General features: G+C 34.8%; 1 protein-coding gene across 9 annotated transcripts in view; it reads left to right on the top strand.

The window, feature by feature from the left end:
- The first annotated feature begins 3,437 nt into the window (after positions 1-3,437).
- Positions 3,438-20,081, top strand: part of PPP1R9A (protein phosphatase 1 regulatory subunit 9A) — a 142,264-nt gene continuing 125,620 nt past the window's right edge. For all 9 annotated transcript variants that reach the window (XM_060196211.1, XM_060196212.1, XM_060196206.1 and 6 more), the window contains exons 1-2: positions 3,438-3,567; positions 12,766-12,886. In XM_060196211.1, coding sequence (XP_060052194.1) covers positions 12,798-12,886 — 89 coding nt within the window. In that variant the 5' untranslated portion in view covers positions 3,438-3,567; positions 12,766-12,797. The remainder of the gene's footprint in view (positions 3,568-12,765; positions 12,887-20,081) is intronic.

Genomic DNA, 20,081 nt, shown 5'->3' with positions numbered 1-20,081 from the left:
ATTTTTTTTTTTCCCTTAATACCATGTGAGCTGGTGACCATGTAACCCAATTCACTCACAACTAGGATGCTTAGCATCACATTTGTTTTTGCTACTATAGTTAATCTTGGCCTAAATTTAACCTTTCTGTGGATGTCTTCCACTTGTTTGACTATATTTTTGCATTTTATTCTACCACTGCACAATCCCTGGGAGTTTCACAAAATTCCTTATGTTGAGAGCCTTTCTGCCTTTAGCCCAGGCTGTTAATTATGATGATATACTTGAGCAGAATCGAATTCTTTTTAAGACTATTTACATGGTTCCCATACAAAACCTTGGATTGTTGTGCTATTCTTAAGGCTCCTAACTCTCACAGTCAGTGTTCTCATAGTATCAATAGGCCCAGAGATATGTTCACCTTTGTGTACTTTGATGGGGGAATATAAACTTCTATGCCTGGCAACTCACAACTCTTAATTCCCCTTTCCAGCTCCAAGAGAAGCTCTTAAACCCAATTTGGTGTGGCAAACAGTCCCCTTTCTATCCTTTAATCACACCACACCACACCACACCACACCACACCACACCACACCACACCACACCACACCACACCACACCACACCACACCACACCACACCACACCTACATACTATAGTGCTCCCTTCCACCTGTTTTCCTATTTAGACATGATAATAATCTTACTCCATTGGCCTTCAGAAACACAATGTTGGCATTGCTAATAAAACAAAAAATGAGTAACAACTGCTAAGGCAAATGCTAGCACAGACACTCACTTTCCAACTCATCCTGTTTTATCTGTACAAGAGAATTAACTGCTGTGAGTGAGAAGTCAATTATTAGTCCTAGGAGTTTACCCCACTCCTCCTCCACCAAAGGTGCCAGTTGGTGATAATTTGTTCATTTTTTTCTGTGAAAAAAGACACCTGTCCAGTGGGAACTAGACCAAGGCCATCAATTTACTTCATGCTGTCCACCAGTTGTCAATTTGTAAAGCATATGTTTATGACTTAAGCTTAAAAATCTGACTGAGCAGAAAGAACATTGCTAATTTCTCATGGATATGTTTAATTATGTATACTAATTTGAAAAATACTGTGAAAAACATGAACATCAGTGAAATCACCCAGTATTCTGTTAAAGTGTCTAATGGGAAAAAAATCACTAATTTGGATTTAGTTGCTGTAGAATTTGTCAAAATTTAGAATGAGTTAAATTTATAATTATGAAGAAATTTCTTCCTGATTACTTTCATGACATTGTTTCGCAGGGAGATACTGAACTGACTTTGAACCCAGGTCCTTTCACATGTTATTAATATATTTCTGTTACATCAGTTATATCATTAAATATTTATATTGTTTGTTTAATTTAATGATGTTTCATTTTAACTTTTGTGTACCCAGTAGGGTATGAACTATACTTTCTCCAATGTCTAGCACCATGCTTGGCATAAAGTTGTTACTTTATAGTTTATTTTTTAAAATTATTATCTTTATTCATTTATTGTATAGAGATAGTCAGAAATTATAAGGGAAAGGGGTTATAGAGAGGGAGAGAAGGAGAGAGAGACCTGCAGCACTGCTTCACGGCTCAAGAAGCTTTCCCCCTGTAGGTTGGGACTGGGGGCTCGAACCCGCGTCCTTATTTGAATCTGCATCTTTGTGCATTGTAAAATGTACACTCAGCCCCATTATAGTTTTTTCATGAAAGAATAACTGTCAATAAGCAATTGCAAAAATATGTAATGAAAGCATAAAATCAAATGTGATATTTTCTTATTGCCTAAGGTAATATTTTTTTTTGTTTTTTAAATTTTTTTACCTGTTATTAATACAAGATTGTAAGATTACAATTTATAGTTCCACACCAAATCCACCACCAATGTTCTGTATTCCTACCCTTCCACCTCCCAAAAAGAACCACTAGTTCTCAGAATTCCTAAGGTAATTCTTTAAGAAAATTATTGATGGGCTCAAAGGAAAAGACATAGGGAGCACTTGTATTTTTATTAATTATTTTTTTTACAGATTTGTCACCTTTAAAATTTATTTTAATCTATTTTTTAAATAGAGACAAAGGGAATTTGAGAGGGAAAGGAGAAATATTGAGGGAGAAAGACATCTGCAGCACTGCTTCACCAGTGCTTGCACATGTAATTAATTGATTTTTTTTCTTCCCAACAATTTTATTTTAATAGTATAAGTAGTGATTATTTATCCAATAATGTGAGTGTAAAGCTCAGCTGGATTTGTAAGACAAACACTATAGACAATACACTTGATTTCTTTTATCTTTTCTTCTATCCTGCTGTTTTATCATAGTATTTCATTTATATATTTTTAAGACTACCCTTAGATTTAATTTTTTAACTTCATATGTTTTTCAAATAAATATATAATGTTTAACTTAACTGAAATTATTAGTTTTTATTATAAGATTAATTGGACTTGATGAATTATAATTGCCATTGAATATTATTAAGAGAGGTGTTCGTATTTAATTTCAGTTACTTTTCCTTTTTATTTTTGCAAATAAAACAGTATTTAAGCATAAATAAAGATAATCAACTGTCTTATAACTTCATCTGAAAATTGGTTTTAGAAATCTTATAAGTGTTTTAAGTCAGAAAGAATTAATTGACTATATACTATTTGCTTTGTAGCTTTTGGACATTTTTTTATAGTCTGTCATAGAAAAGTTCAATTAGGGGGCCAGGTGGTGGCACATCTTGTTAAGCACACACATTACAGTGTGCAAGGACACAGGTTCAAACCCCAGGTCCCACCTGCAGGGGGAAAGCTTCATGAGTGGTGAAGCAGGGCTACGGGTGTTTCTCTGTCTTTCTCCTTCTCTACCCCGTCAATTTCTATCTCAACTCAATAATAAATTAATTAATTAAAAAAAGAAAAGTTCAATAAGAATGTAACTAAAATTACATAAAATAAAGTAAAATAACCATTAACAAATGAGAGCTTAATATAACCTTGTACACTGTGGAATAGAAATAGGTTTCAATAGCTATGAGAATGATACAAATTTTCTATAAGCATTTTATTTGTTAACTTCAAGATACTTTACCATAGCCTTGTCAGGAACAAACAGAGCATCTCATAGCTAATAAATACCATACTCTTGATTCTCCAAAATGTCCTGAATATTGCTATCCAAACAGTTTATCATGGTGCTACTATTTTCTCTCAAATTATTAACAGTGATAGACTGACTCATGTGTTTTCAAAATAGTAAGTTCTTTTCATTCTGATTTAGTTTTCCTTTCTTAACATCTCATTTGATTTTAAAGGTGAAACACTTGTTAAAAGAATTTCACTATACAAAATTTTCTACTTCTGTAATTTTGGATACTGTCCAGGTTTTTTTTTTCCAAAATAAGAAAGTCTTTTTGTTTCTTTTCTGTTGACCTCTTACAACAGGTTTTTAGCACATATTCCAATGAAGACTATGACAGGAGAAATGATGAGGTTGATCCCGTGGCTGCTTCAGCAGAGTATGAACTTGAAAAACGTGTCGAAAAGCTAGAACTTTTCCCTGTGGAACTAGAAAAAGGTACAGGTGCTGCAGAGTAATATTTCTAATATTATTATATGGCTAATGATACAGAGTTTATTTTTCTTCATTGTTGCTTCTTTCTCACCCCACCCCACCCCCCAAAAAATGATGGATACAATTTTAATTTTCAACAATGGTCTACTTTCTACATTTCAAGAATGATTGATATGAATTGTATATAGATTATTTGTTGGCTTTCTCCTCTCTTACTGCTGACTAAAACCCATCTACTTTACTTGGTTGGGAAGGTTAATTTGTAGTGGAGAGGAGTGTGACCCAATGCTTTATGGATACACCTGCTAAAGTTTGGTGTAGGTAAAAGCCTAGAGAAGTTTGGGTTGGGAGAGAGAGGTATGGTGAGTTTTCAACATGAACGTTACGAGAAGTGTAGACTGAGCAGTGAATGAGCACCAGGTTGGGCACACACATGAACATGTGCAAGGATCCATCGTTGCTTGCCCTCTACCAGCAACAATGAAGCTTCATGAGTCATGAAACAGTGCTGTAGGTATCTTTCTCTCCCTCTCTATCTCTCCCCAACCCCTCTCAATTTCTCTTTGTCCTGTCTAATAACTTTAGAAATGGGAGGGGGACACACATGAGAATAAGACATATGGCTTCCAGGAGCAGTGGACTCATTATGCAAGCACTTGAGCCCCAGTGATAATAATAAAAGAAAAAAAAAGTTATATGGGCAGTGCTTGGTCTTTGGAAAAAATCCAGGCCTTATAGTAAAGTTAGTGGCGTTCTCTTCATCTCTGAGGTGACAAGGCTAAATGAGAACCGGGAATATAGGGCCACTCTACATTTCTCTTTTTACATTAATAGCCTGCTAGATTTAATGTTGGGGGACCTTTGTGATTGAAGACTACTGTGTTTATCATCATATGAGAATGGGTACCTGGGGGCTTGATTTTTACCCAGTGAAAGAAGAATATCATATTTTGTGGTCTGGGAGGTGGCACAGTGGCTAAGGCACTAGAATCTTAATCATGAGGATCTGAGTTCAGTAACTGGCAGCACATATACCAGAGTGATGTCTGGTTCTTTCTCTCTCTCCTATTTTTCTCATAAATAAATAAATAATAAACAAATAAAAGAGTATCATATCTCAGAGACATTTGGGAAAAACAAACACCAGCCAGATAACAACTTGAATAACAATGACAACAATAAAAAAATCACTGAAGTATATTTAAGTATGGCTCAAAAAATATTTTTTAATAAACTGATAATGAAAATTCAGACTTTACAGTTTTTTTCTTATTTATTTGTTTTCTCCTCTTCATTTCCTTTATTGTCTATTCTATACTTTTTTTTTCCTTAACCAGTGGACTGCTCACCTCTGGCTTATGATCTAATGGGGGATTGAAACTGGGATGTGTGAGCCTGAGGCATGAAAATCTGTTTGCATAACTATTATGCTATCTCCTTTGCCTTAAGTTCTTAAATTTCAGAGCAGGAATTAAAGAGAAAAGGATAATTGCTTATTATTGAGAATAAATTGACTGCATGATCAAGTCTAAGAAATGCCCCACACTAATTATCAAGTGACAGAACACACATTAAAAAAAAGAAAATCATGAAGAGAAACTAACATCTAAATTATAGATGATAGAAGGGAAAAGATACTGGAGGAGGAGAGAGAAATAAACAAATAGCAGATGCAGATTTTCCTGGGCTGAGAAAACCTTAGCTTCCTATGTGAACATTCTTAGCTAATAGGTTGTGTCAGAGAGCTTAAAAAATTTCTACACTGGGTTGGAGAGAATTCAGCAATAGAACATAGGACTTGCATTGCATGAGGTTTTGGTTAATCCCCAGTAGGGCATCTGTCAGAACTGAGTAGATGCCATATACATGATGTAATATATTTGTCATATTATAAAATATATAAATATTAAAAAAGAAAGGGAAGGAATAAAAAACATTCCACTTTTAGTCATAGCCTGCTTTAGTACTAATTTTCTTTTTTTTTTTTTTTTTTAAATATATATTTTTTTAAACATTTTTTTCCTTTTTATTTATTTGTTTATTTATTGGATAGGGACAGAAATTCAGAGAGGAGGGGGGAGATAGTGAGAGAGAGAGAGAGAGACAGAGAGACACCTGCAGCCCTGCTTCACCACTTGTGAAGCTTTCCCCTGCAGGTGGGGACCAGGGGCTTGAACCTGGGTCCTTGCACACTGTAATGTGAGTGCTTAAGCAGGTGCGCCACCACCTGGCCCCGCTTTAGTACTAATTTTCAAAGATAAAGTAAACTTTTACAAAATACCAGGCTAAAGACAAAGCAAAGAAGCAGAGTCAAAATTACTAAACTCATTTTAACAGTGGAATTGTTAAACATGGGAGTAGAAGTAAAATATATATAATCTTATACATCTCTTAGAAGAAAAAGAGTGATTATCAAGGAATACTTATCTATCCCAAAGAGTATTTATCTATCCCGGTGAAAGAAAATAATCTGCTGCTGTGTGAAGGTTTAAAAAGCACATCACCCACATGGCTTATCTGAGTAATTATACTCATACTTCCAAATTAGTGGTAAAGAAAAGAAGGAGAAAGCAATTTATTCAAAACATCCATGGTGAAGGAAATAGACCTTAAAACCATGTATCTATTAAGCATAAAATTTCTTGTATAAAAAAGCACAAAGAGTCATTATAATAAATGAGACTAATTGTTCTCATTAAAATATACTTTCACTGGAGGTTAATGGGGATAAAACAGTGATACTTACATTCATTTAAAAAGTGTAGAAACTATTCTTAGTTCATGACCCATAACAAAACAGCTAGATTTGGCTATGGGCCATTGTATTGCTTATACTTAAAAAAAAAAAAAGTGAGGGTGTCAGGTGCTAGTGCAGCAGGTTAAGCACAAGTGGCTCAAAGCTCAAGGAGTGGCATAAGGACCCAGGTTCAAGCCCCCGGCTCTCCAGCTGCAGAGGAGTCGCTTCACAGGCAGTGAAACAGGTCTGCAGGTGTCTATCTTTCTCTCCCCTTCTCTGTCTTCCCCTCCTTTCTCGATTTCTCTCTGTCCTCTCCAACAACGATGACATCAAGAACAACAGTCTAACTACAACAATAAAACAAGGGAATAAATAAATAATTTTTTTAAAAAGGGTGAGAAAATTCAGTTATTTATTAATGTTAGAAAGGGTATATAAGTTATTGCATGCCTATCCAGTTAAATTTTACTCTGCAGTATAAGTGAAGGAGCCATGGTTCTGCACAGCATGACTTATGAGTCTTACATGGGATGCAGAAGCAAAAACAGCAAATCACAGAAACCATTTAGTATGATTTTCTTTATTTTAAAATCAAAGCCAGAAAAAGTCAAATAGACTACCCTTAGATTTAAATTTTTTTACTTCATATGTCTTTCAAATAAATATCTAATGCTTAACTGAAATTAATTAGTTTTTATTATAAGATTAAATGGACTTTACACAAATAAGTGGTTTTTAAAGCAGTATTAAGAAAAGAAGGTGTGAAGCACAAGACTGGTGCAAAGATCCTGGTTTGAACCCCAACTCCCCATCTGCAGGGAGGGAAGCTTCATAGGTGGTAAAGCAGGTCTGCAGGTGTCTATCTACCTCTCTACCTCTCTCTGTCTCTGCTTTCCCTTCCTCTCTTGATTTCTCTCTATCCTATCCAACAACAACAGCAGCAACAACAACAGCAATAAAAACAATAATAATAATAGCAAGGGCAACAAAAATGGGGGAAAATGGCCTCCAGGAGCAGTGGAGCAATAACCTTGGAGCCATACATAAACAAATAGATAAATAAATAAAACTTTTTTTTTTTTAAAAAAGAGATGTAACCATTGAGGGAGGGAGAAAAGAAAAGGAGGAAGTGGGGACCAGCCAGTGGCTCACCTAGTAGAGTTCACATGTGACCATGTTTGAGGATCTGGATTCAAGCCTTCAGGGAAGACGATTCATGAGCTTTGGAGCCATGCTGCAGGTGTTCCTCCCTCCCTCCTTCGTTTTGACACACACACACACACACACACACACACACACACACACACACACACACACACACACACTCCCCCCAGAAAAAAGAAAAAGACCATCAGGAGCAGTGACATCATTATACAGAATCCACTCCCAGTAATAACACTACTGAGATACAGGGCAGGGGTGGGAGGTGGGGAAGAGAAAGAAAGAATATAAAAAATAAAAAGAAAAGGAAAAAGTGATCAATATTATACTTAGGCTAATGGTTATTAAGAAAGGGGGATTATCCCATCAGGGAGTATAGTGTTCTGTGTTTTTGTTATGACATGGATGTTTATTAAATGAACATTTTTAGGTAATTATTCATAAACCATTTGCACACTGTACCTCACAACAAAATTAAACTGGAAGAGAAATAAATGATATATAATCACTTTTAATCTTTTGATAAATCAACACATTGTTTTCCATAGTGTTTGTACTAATTTATACCCCAACAACAGTGCACAAGTGGTCTCTTTTCTCTATATCTTTACCAAGACTCACTAGCTCTTGACCTTTTAATCATAGCCATTCCAACGTTTGCAAGTGATATTATGATTGCGGTTTTTATTTTCATTTCCACAAATGTTGAGAAACCCAAATATACATATATAAAGAAAACCAAATTGGTCCTAATAAAAGTAATAGAATTAGTGATATTATTTTCAAAGCCAAGGTCATATACAAGATTCATATTTGAAAAGTAATATTTTTCTATATTTTCATTAAAAACCTGGATGAATATTTCATTTAAATAACACTGAAACAACAAAGTTCATAGTAAATTATTACTGAGAAAGCAAATATTTATCTGTAAAAAATATAACTTTATGTTAAAATTTAAATAGAGGTCATACAGCTCAACAAAAATTAAATAAAAACTAACCAGTTTATAAAAAAATAAATCTGAGTGGACAGTTCTCCAAAGAAATTCAGATGACCTACAGCATATGAAAAAATACTATAATCACTTATGAATTGGTGATTGCAAATTAAGGCCATATATGTATATATGCACATATACATATAAATGCACATTTATACTATAACACTATACTGCTATCAAAATATGAAATTATATTATTTAGAACAAATAGTTGGAAATGGAGGTGAGCATACTATGTGAAGTAAGTATAGAGATGAAAAATAAAACTGCCAGATAGTTTCACATATGTCAAATATAGATGGCTAAAACAAATTAATAATAATAATAATTAATAATTAAAATAGTAATAATAATAAAAATAACAAGCTATCTCTTGGACTTTGTAAGATATGGTGGTTATGGAGGGGGGAGTAATACAGGACTTTGGTAATTTACACTAATTATACCTCTGAAATTCTATAGTTTTGTAAAGCCTTGTTAAATTAATACTAAAAATAGAACCAAAAACAAGAGCCAGAAATATAAAAGAAAATTATTTTAATAATAGTCTTCACTATAGATCATTAAAGATAGCGTAAGACTGATTTCTCTACTATAATTTGAATATTTGCAAATTATCTAGATAAAGAGAGATACCTCAGTAGAAACCTTGATAGTTTATGTAAGAGGAAATCTAATGACTACTTTTTTATGAATATAAGCTTAGATCTCATGAGCAATGAAGGGAATGCCAAACCAACATATGCTTCTTTTCTGAGGGAAGTAAGCTCAGAAATACAGAATATGGTGATGGCAACTTTTATAATAATACAACCTTACCATTTTCCCCCCATCATTTTCTGCTTTTCCACTTAGTGAGGTGAACGTGATAAGACTCAATCTTAGTCCTTTCCTTTCCCTCAGAAAGAATTAGATAGTTGAAGTTTCAAGGTACATGGCAGTGTACATGGCAGTGCAGTCACTGGATTCTTGCTTTCAAGTATGTGGCTCTAGATTTTACCTACACTTGAAACATCTCAGGGAAAACTGCACGGAACTGATATAAATCACTCTTGCTTGGATTGCCTTTCCTTTATTATCATGTTTTCCAAGTAGTCTACACTAGAATTCTAAATGACTTAAATTGTGAACTTTTTTCGACAGCTGGGACTTCAGCTCTTTATATCTGAGTTAATTTCCGGCAATAGTAAAAAGAAAATTATTGATTAGAAGTGGCTATGGAAGAAGGAATTTTACTAAGGCCTGCGTTGAGGCAAAGAAAATGAATTTAAAAGCTTAGCGGTAATTTTCATGCAGGATATTTGTAGAAAGAAAATATTTCATGCCATGACAATACAAGGAGTTCCCATTTGAGAAGAATTCTTTGAGTGTGGGAAAGTTTCACTACAGCTGAACTGGTTGGCTCACTATTTAATAACTCAAAATGGAGAAAAACTCCTTGCTAAAAAAGTATCAGTGCAATAAAGAATTCAGCTAATACTTCACAAATGCTGGCGATTTCATATGAGAGAAACTCTGTGGCATTAGACAGTGTAGAAGAGTATAAAGTGACCATTTCTTAAATATCACAAGAACAGTTATGAGAAGGTTTACAGTTATTATTCATCTGTCATCGACATGGGCATATTCACACTCCAGAGAAACCCTATAAATAATGAAGAATGTGGACAAGAATTCAGTCATGCAATTAACATTTATAAATGCAAGAGCATTCATGCAGAAGTTAGTACAGATCTAACTTTCATGTGAACAGGAAAGCGCATTCCAGAGAGAAAACCTGTGATGAATATGAGTATCTATGCCAGAGAAACAATTAGAATGAAGTAAATATGGAAAACCACATGCATGTAAATATTTTAAATGTAAGAAATGAAAATATGTTTCCAGTGATCGTTTAAACATTGAACAACATTTAAGTTTCCTCATTAGAGAGATAGCTAAACATAAACCAGTGTGGAAGTGCCTGCAGATGAGGATCAGATCAGACTAGAGAGAACACTCATCTAGAGAGAACACTCTGCTCTAGCACACAACTAGGCAAACAACTCACTTTTGACAAATGACATATTTTTTTAATTTTTAAAGATTTGTATTAATGATTTAATACTTATTACAAAATTATAAGATAATGGTTGTAATTCCACACCTTTCCTACCACATGAGTTCTGTGTCCCCATTCCTTCCATCAGACACTGCAGTAGTTTTCCAAAGATCACAGATATGAATTGACTATTAGTTCTATAACCATTTACATGTATTTGTCCATTTTCCTATGGTTCTGCTTCCTCTAAGTCACACCTGCTGCTCCTTACTTCTGAGTGTCCTTCCTCTTTTTTCCCCCCCTCTTCTTTTCTCTCAGGTTCTGATGAAATTGGAGTTCAGAGTCCCTAACATTTACCTCTCTGGGAGTATGGACTAAAAATCTTTATGGGGTGCAGAAGGTGGAAGGTCTGGCTTATGTAATTGCTTCTCCAATGGAGATGGGCATTGGCAGGTTGATCCGTATCCCCAGCTTGTTTCTGTCTTCTAGAGGGGCAGGGTTCTGGAAAGGTGTGGTTCTGAGACACATTGGTGAGGGTGTCTGCCCAGGGAAGTCAGGATGAAATTGTAGCATCCATGAAGTGGGGGATAAAATGCAGTAAGGTAGAAAGCAGTACAAAATGTTTAATGAACAGGAACCATAAAGTAGGAATAGAGCAGAAGAGGATAGGGACTTGAGGTTGAAAAGAAGCTAGGAAGTCCATTTTAGGTATGTTCCTAAGGGGCCTATGACTGTGTTAAGTTTTGCTGGAGCTTGACAGCTAACCTTCAAGGAGACTAAAAATATTGTCTGGGAAGATGGTGTCAGAATTGAAAACAGGACTAGAAAGCTAGATCAAGGCAGAGAGTAGCTCTAAAGCTTGAAGAAAATATATAAGTGTAAATTTACTATGTCGATCTGACCTGGTCCTATATCTCTTAATATTTAGCACAGGAGCTTTTATAACCTCCAACTCCCTGAAATGACACACTCTTAGGCATATATAAAATAAAGATGCATAATGCTAAGAACTGTATTTGGAAGTGCTTAAAGAAGACATTGGTGACAATTATTAATCAGGTGAGCCTATTCAAAAGATTACTAATTCAGGACATCTAGTAAATTAAAGGTCATTGAAAAAAAGTCCTTTAAAAATTTTTCTCATTTAATAATTCATCCTGTTGATCAGTTAGTACCTTTTTAAATTCAGTTGGTACACCATGATTACAAAAACCTTTATACTCTAGTAACTTTGAATTTTAACTGAAAAATATGGAGTACAAAATTGAATCATTTCATTGATGTTAAGTTATATTTATGGAAAAGAAAAATGGAATGATTTATAAATAAATTAAGACATTTTTGTTAGTGTTGATCACATGGATAATAAAATGGAATCAATTATGAGTACTTCATAGTAGAGAAATGGCTAGGTATGATACTGCCTCACCACTAATTATTTACTTATTTATTTTATTTTTTTATTATTGGCATCAGGGTTATTGCTGGGGTTTGGTACCAGCACTACATATGAATACACCACTCCTGGTGGCCATTTTTTTTTTTGGCCTAATTTGTTTTATTAGATAAGTAGAAATTGAGAGAGGACAGGGAGATATAGGGAGAGAAAGAAAGATAGACAACTGCAGACTTGCTTCACCACTCATGAAGCAGACATCCTGCAGGTAGGGAACAGGGACTTGAACTCCAGTCCTTGTGCTTGGTAATATGTGTGCTTAACCAGTGTGCTACCACCCAGATCCCAGTATAATGCGCATGTGTGTGTTTTTGTGTATGCATATATTAGCAGAAGGTATGTTTATATGTCTGTATAGAAAAAGTGGGAAATACTGAAAGACACATATAATCTTACTAACATCCATGATAATTTGGAATCAGTAAAAAAGAAAATGCCACTTAGATGAACGAGAATTTCTAGATCACATTTATTTTAAATTATTTATGAATGTGTGTTTGAGAATGTGTGCTTTTATACCTAAAATGTTATTTAGAGAGTCTGTTCTTTATATACTGACTACTTGGTAATTTAATTGTAATTTTATTCTTGGGGCAACAGTGAGTAAAAGCTGCAGTAGTAAAATTTAACTGAACTCATGAGTGTTTTGGGAGTCCTATTTGAGATGTTTGCTGCCTACTTTGGAAAAAAAAATTCTCCCACGGCAAGAATAGGTAGATTCATAAAGAAGAACAAATTTAAAAGCAGCATATAATCCTGGACAATTGTACAACTTCAGTTTGAATTATTTTTCATTTTTGTAGATGAGGATGGACTTGGTATAAGTATTATTGGAATGGGTGTTGGAGCAGATGCTGGACTTGAAAAACTGGGAATATTTGTCAAGACAGTGACAGAAAGTGGTGCTGCTCAGCGTGATGGCAGGTAAGTTGACTACTGTTGTTAATAACTAAAATCTAGGATCCTTTCTTGGGAATTTCTTTCAATCGTGGCTTTCTTTTGAACTTTTAGGACAGAATGTCAAGAATGTGTCTCACGTGTGGAAAATGTTAAGTCAGTTCTGATAGGTAGGCAGGATACCTCCCTTGGTTAACAGAAGAGGGGGCCTGGCGGTGGTGCACCTAGTTAAGTACTTATAGTACTAAGCTCAAGGACCCGTGCGTGAACCCACATTAGAGCCCCTTCTCCCCACCTGCAGGGTAGAAGTTTCATAAGCCACGAAGCAAGTCTTCAGGTGTCTGTCTTAATGTTTTTAGTTATTTTCATGCCTGTGAATATTGCTAGCAGATTTTATTCCAGAAGTACACTTTAAATATGTATGTTAGAATGCAATGTTTCTTCAATAAAAATAGATAAAATAAAAAGTATTTGAAATAACAAGTGAACTGTTACACCAGTATTCTCATCACAGTTCTTTCATGTGTCTTTAAAAACAGTCATTTTATTGAGGAAATAATGGTTTACAGGACAATTGTTGATGCAAAAGTACAGTTTCTTATTTCCCTGTGATACATATCTATATACCATTCCCATTACCAATCAAAACCTCTCTTCACCATCCTGTGCTAAGTACCTCTTTTTAAAAAAAAAATTTGTCAGGTATCTCTCTCTGCTTTTTTTTGTTAGTTTATAAAAAGGAAACTGACAAAACAACCGTAGGACAAGAGGGGTACAACTCTACACAATTCCCACCATCAGAATTCTGTATCCCATCCCATCCCCTGATAACTTTCCTATTCTTTATCCCTCTGGGAGTGTGGACCCAAGGTCATTGTGGGATGCAGAAGGTGGAAGGTCTGACTTCTGTAATTGCTTCCCCGCTGAACATGGGCGTTGACATGTGGATCCATACTCCCAGCCTGTCTCCCTCTTTCCCTAGTGGGGCGGGGCTCTGGTGAACTGGGGCTCTAGGACACACTTGTTTGTCCAGGGAAGTCTGGTTGGCATCACGGTAGCATATGGAACCTGGTGGCTGAAAAGAGAGTCAACATACAAAGCCAAACAAGTTCTTAACTAATCATGAACCTAACTAATCATGAACCTAAAGGCTGGAATAGTGCAGATGAAAAGTTGAGGGATCTCCGTTTTGTAGATAGTCAGCAGGCCTATTTTAGTTATATTCCAATGGGCCCGTGACTATACAATTTTTTTTTCCCTGAGCCTGACATCTGATATGCAGGTGGATCCAAGTTATTGTCTGGAGAGATGATGTCATGGCTGGAAAAAGGACCAGAAAGCTGGATCAGGGAAGAGAGTAGCTTCCAAATATGGGAAAGGTGTTTAAATATTGTTGACTATAAACCCCATCAATCTGGTCTGATCTAGGGCTCATATTTAGTTTAGAAGCCTATGTGACCTCTGCATCCCTGTAGATCATATTCTGTGGCCATGAGCAGAAATGTTCCAAGTTGCCCCAATTTCTGGACCCATCTTCCTCAGGTGGAACACAGAGTATGTTTTCCATGCCTCTTACCCACTTCGCATCCCCTATTCTTCTGCATGTTCCAACCAAGTTTTTCCCAGACTTATTTATTAAAAAGACTGTCCTTTTTTCATTTAATGTTAATCTCTGTTGAAGGAATGAATTAATGTGCTTTAATCCCATTCAGAACATTTTCTTGGGCATTTTCTCCTTCCTTCCTTTCTTCCTTTCTTCTTTCCTTCCTTTTTAATAACCTCCCTTTCTCCTTCTCTCTTTACTATCATGCCTCTTCCAGGGCAACTTGATTATGCACAGTAAACTTTCAGGGTAAATTATTTCCATCTCGGGGGTTGGGTGGTAGTGCAGCGGGTTGGGCTCACATGCCACAAAGTGCAGGGGCAGACATAAGGATCCCAGTTTGAGTGTCTGGGGCCCCACTGGCAGGGGAGTCGCTTCACAAATGGTGAAGCAGGTCTGCAGGTGTCTCACGTTCTCTCCCCCTCTCTGTTTCCCTCTCCTCTCTCAATTTCTTTCTGTCCTATCCAACAACAATAGCAGCAATGACAACAACAATAACAACAACAACAAGGGCAACAAAATGGGACAAATGGCCTCCAGGAGGAGTGGATTCATAGTGCAGGCACTGAGCCCCAGAAATAATATTATATTATATTATTGCTAATATAATATAATACTATATTATATTAGCAATATGTATTATAATACTATATTATATTAGCAATATGTATTATTGCTAATATAATATGCTATATTATATTAGCAATAATATATTGCCTGGAGGCAATATATATATATTTTTTCCATCTCTTATTTCAGTTCAGAATTTCTAGTAATTTTTTGTTATATATATTGATCATTAGTTTTTGCTGTTATAAATGTTTGATTATACACAGTGAACTGGTACACATTTGTGTTTTCCCCAGCCCTCTTTCATGATTCTTTAAAACAAAATACATCTAAAAATAATGTAATTTAAAATGTAGATACTAGAATAAATTTCAAGGGTTAATACTTTCTAAAAATAGTAATGGATAACTAACTAATATTAATGTTGTGCTGCAGAGGCAGATTAAATTTTATTTGCAGCTGCATTGCTTTGGGTTCCTATCTCTGTTTCCAGTGTTTTGTATGTCATCATTTTTAGAACAGTGCTGTTTTCATTTTTATTGAAAAAAATATCAGATGTGAAATTAAGTTCTGTGAAGTTTGTTCTCATTTCACTGTTGGTTTTAGATGATTCTAATTACTTTTGACCATGCTAAAGTAACACCTACCTATGTAACATGAAGAATTCTATTCTTGTGCTAACCCTCCAGCAAATTATCCTTATAGGACCAGTCTGCCTCTGATGTGCTCTCAGGCCTGGGACAACTCTGAATTGAAACTGCTTTTTTAATTGTGTCTATCTGTCTTAATTCCTTAGTTAATAGCTTCCTCTCTGTGTAAGTACCCTTGAGTTACTCTTCTAACCAAACATTTGGCTTGTTCATTCTTTAGGGAGTTGGGCAATTCCTGCTTGATATATATTTTGATATAGTTTAAAACTTCACTATCTAGTATTTGGGAGTGACTGTTGCCCAAATTTCATTAATGTTGCTTCAGCTGGCCTGCCTTTCATTCATTTTGGTTGCTTTGTTTAAAGTCTTGTAAGGTAGAGTTTTTGTTTCTGTTTCCCCTTTCCAGAAACATTATGTCAATAAACAAGAAACCAGAATTAAACAAATATTGGAATAGTTTAAGTTATATATTTTTGTTAGCCTTTCCCCTATTAACTCTGGTCTTTGGGTCCTGAACTGAAGTATATCAAAAATACTAGACTGAGACTGAAGAGAAGTATTCTTTCATACTTTTTTATTAGCACATGGAAATGATCAAGGCAATGGGCTAGGACTAGATGCTTTTTACACACTAACCAGGTGTATTACCATAAATTCCATTCCAGTAGACACAATTTCCAAAGAAAAACAGGCTACTTCCTCTGATACCTGGAAACTTGTTGAAAGTCCAGATTACCCATAGAACTGATTTTATTTTGTACTCTGTGATGGTCTGATGTATAGAACTGTTCATTTACTTTTTGCCACCAGGACTCATCCGTAGTCTTTGCTGTGTTTCTAATTATGATCACTGATTTGAAAGCTTGTTAACATTTCTAATTATTGAGGTTGTATAGTAGTGATTCACCTGCTAAGGTAAGAGATTCAAAGAAAATAATGGTCATATACAGACATCTTTTTTACCTATTAAAATAACCACTTACATATTAAACAGCTTTTTGGCTCCTCAGTACAGTTACAATGTTAATTTATGGTGGCAATGGGCCTAAATTGTGCCCCCATTTAAAACCTGTACGATTCTTCCTTATGCCGTCTAATCCCTTTTGCCTCTTAGGGCATTTGCACTTTCTTGAGTTTGTCTCCACCTTACAGTCTACCTTTATAAACAAGTAAGTTGAAACAAATGTCAAAAAAAAAGAGTATATGCCATGGAAATTTTCTCCTCCCCACCTTTCTGCTGTTTTTTTTTTTTTTTTAATTAAAGGTGCTTTTTCTTACTTTAAAAAAACTCCATCATTTTTCATAAGTTTTTAATGAATATATTATTTTTAACATGATAAAATGTTTTAAATATAAGCATTCTTTTAATGAAAAAATGTAATAGTATCCATTTCCCTTCATGCCTTCAGTACTCTCTGTTGAAATAGGCAGGAAAAATTTAATTGTGTAGGATCAGAAGCCTGCATTTTAATCAAGGGATATTTCTCACACTGATAATCAAGTGCAAACAGCAAATCCAGTTAGTTGTCTGTTTATTGTTGTGTGGAGTGCACTGTAACTTGCATCATTTCTATCTTCTTAGCGATCATTTCTAACAATTCCCCTTCCTTTTTAGAAGTTCTGTTTCTATTTCACATGATTTTCTTTCTCCCTACGGACTTCTTTTAACATTTTATCATGAATTCTGCTGGTGGTGAATTCTTTTAGTTTTGTATGTTTGCAAAAGTTTGTGTTTCACATTCTAAAAACTATGTATTTTCTCTGTGCATAAAATTCCATGTGGGCATTCTTTTTGTTTTTGTATTTTTCCAGAAAACAACCCCATTTTTAAAAATAATAAATAAATAACATACATAAACATAAGTAAACCAATGAATTAAGAATAGTAGAAGACATGTAAATATTGGCTTACTTTTCACATATGTAAATTAACTATATGGAGGGAACACTATAAAATTTCTGTTGAAAACCAGGACCACAAAAACATGTGTACCCTTTTTCCCCATACTTTTTCTTTTTTGAGAAAATGTCCTATTGATTTTGGATTATACTTTGTACATTCTTGAGCCCATAGTGTTTAGTCAAATATATATGCTAGTTGGATTTGTAATGTGCAAAATATCTTCTCCCATTTGCTGGATTGCCTTATTATCCTTGTGTAGTTTGCTTTCAATGTATAGAAGATTTTTAGTCTGATGTAGTACCATTTGTTTACTCCTGTTTTCATTTCCCATGACTATGGAGTTGAGTCTCAAAATACATCTCTGATATGGAGATTATGCAATTTTTTTTTTAAAGAAAACCATTGTTTTCTCCTATAAATTTTAGAGTTTCTGGTTTCATATCCCAGTCTTTGATCATTTTCATTTGACTCTGGTGTATGGTGTTAAGGTGGTGGTCTAGTTTTCTATGTGGCTGTCGAATGTTCCTAGCACTATTTGTTGAAGAGATGCTCTTTGCCCTATTGAATCATTTTGACCCCTTTGTTATATATTAGGTAACTATATATGTGTATATTATTTAAATTTATGTATGTCTGGGCTCTTGTTCTGCTCCACTGATCCAAGTGTCCGTTTTTATTCTAGTACCACACTGTTTTAATCACTTGTCTTATTTTTACCCCAAATTTAATATAAAAGGAATTAAATTACTCTTTTTATTTGTTTCTTCCTTTCTCTTGACCCAAACAATTTATTTCAGTGTATGCTCAATATTTTTCATTTATCTCAGATATGATTCTCTTACTCATCTATTCTTTTTTTCTTTTTACATATATTATTGTATTGTATATTTCTTTCTTTGGAATATTTCCGAGGTTGATTTTTTTATGATTTTTTTGATGCTCCATCACCTCTAGGTCCAGTCTTTTTGTCTGTTCCTTAGTAACTGTGGGCTGTTTTGTGAGCTGATATTTAATAGTTTATTTGGGAATTATTCTTCATTAACTGTCAGGTTTTTTATTTAGGTCTTATGTGCAGATCTTATTGGCATTGAAGACCAATGTTATTTCTTAAGTGCATATTCTTTTTTTTTTTTTGGTTTCTTTTTTCTTTTTTTAATTTTTTTATTTAAGAAAGGATTTATTAACAAAACCATAAGGTAGGAGGGGTACAACTTCACACAATTCCCACCACACAATCTCCCTATCCCACCCCCTCCCCTGATAGCTTTCCCATTCTCTATCCCTCTGGGAGCATGGACCCAGGGTCATTGTGGGTTGCAGAAGGTAGAAGGTCTGGCTTCTGTAATTGCTTCCCCGCTGAACATGGGCGTTGACTGGTCGGTCCATACTCCAGATTACAATGTATTCTGATTAGTTTTTCTTTCCCAGTCTTGCATACCTAAGTGAGCATACCAACTACTAAAACTACAGTGTATTAAGACCATGTGATAGTTCAGTTACTATGCTAATTCTTTTATATGCATATTCATTTTTACAACTGCTGTACATTTTACACTGGCATTTCATTAATTTAGTTTGGTGATTTTCTTTGCTTACTTGAGAAACCATCAGGACTTCATGTAATTCTAAGTTTTTTCTTTGCTCCAGTGCTCCAGTTCCACCTGACCCTTTTCTTACAGAGTCACAAGCCCCTGCTTTTTAAAAAATATTTATTTATTTTCCCTTTTTGTTGCCCTTGTCGTTTTTCATTGTTGTTGTAGTTATTATTGATGTCGTCGTTTTTGGATAGGATAGAGAAAAATGGAGAGAGGAGGGAAGACAGAGAGGGGGAGAGAAAGATAGACACCTGCAGACCTGCTTTACCACCTGTGGGGAGCTGAGGGCTTGAACCTGGAAGGACCCTACTTCTTAATATCAACTTCTTTTGTCCATAAATGTTCACTATGTACACATGCATGTATAAATATGTGTATTATATTCTCAATAAGGGGCCATACCTTACTTGAATTTGTATGCCAGTGACTTTCTCTATTCTCTGAATGCAGTCAGGATTGAATCACACTTACTAAATTACTTACTGAATAAAAGTCAAGTCAATGAAGCAAGCATGTTATTTTCTCTACTTAACATTTTTCTAGCACTTTTGCTATCGTTCTTATAATTAGAGTACTTAGAGATGTCCCTGTAATTGTGTTTGTTTCATCACATTTCGTCTAAATTGTTCTGTATAAAGATGTGTTTTTTTTAGAAATTTCTTTGACCTCATTTGTTCTTTCTTCATTTTTGTCCATTAAGGCAATTATCATCCTTATTTTCTTTCACTTCTGATTGCTCTGTCCATTGATAATGTAAAAGCCTATAACATGCTTGTACTTTTATTTCTTTCCCATTAAATTCTAGCAGTATACACATTAGCATTTTTTTCTTAGTGAACCCATTCTAAAGTTTTCTTTATGATCTCTGTTTAGTACTCTTATAACTCATCTTTAAACTGTT

This window comes from Erinaceus europaeus, chromosome 8, assembly GCF_950295315.1.
Source record: "Erinaceus europaeus chromosome 8, mEriEur2.1, whole genome shotgun sequence".
Classification (NCBI taxonomy): domain Eukaryota; kingdom Metazoa; phylum Chordata; class Mammalia; order Eulipotyphla; family Erinaceidae; genus Erinaceus; species Erinaceus europaeus.
The sequence above is the reverse complement of the archived record's forward strand: the minus strand, read 5'-3'. Positions and strand labels throughout refer to the sequence as shown.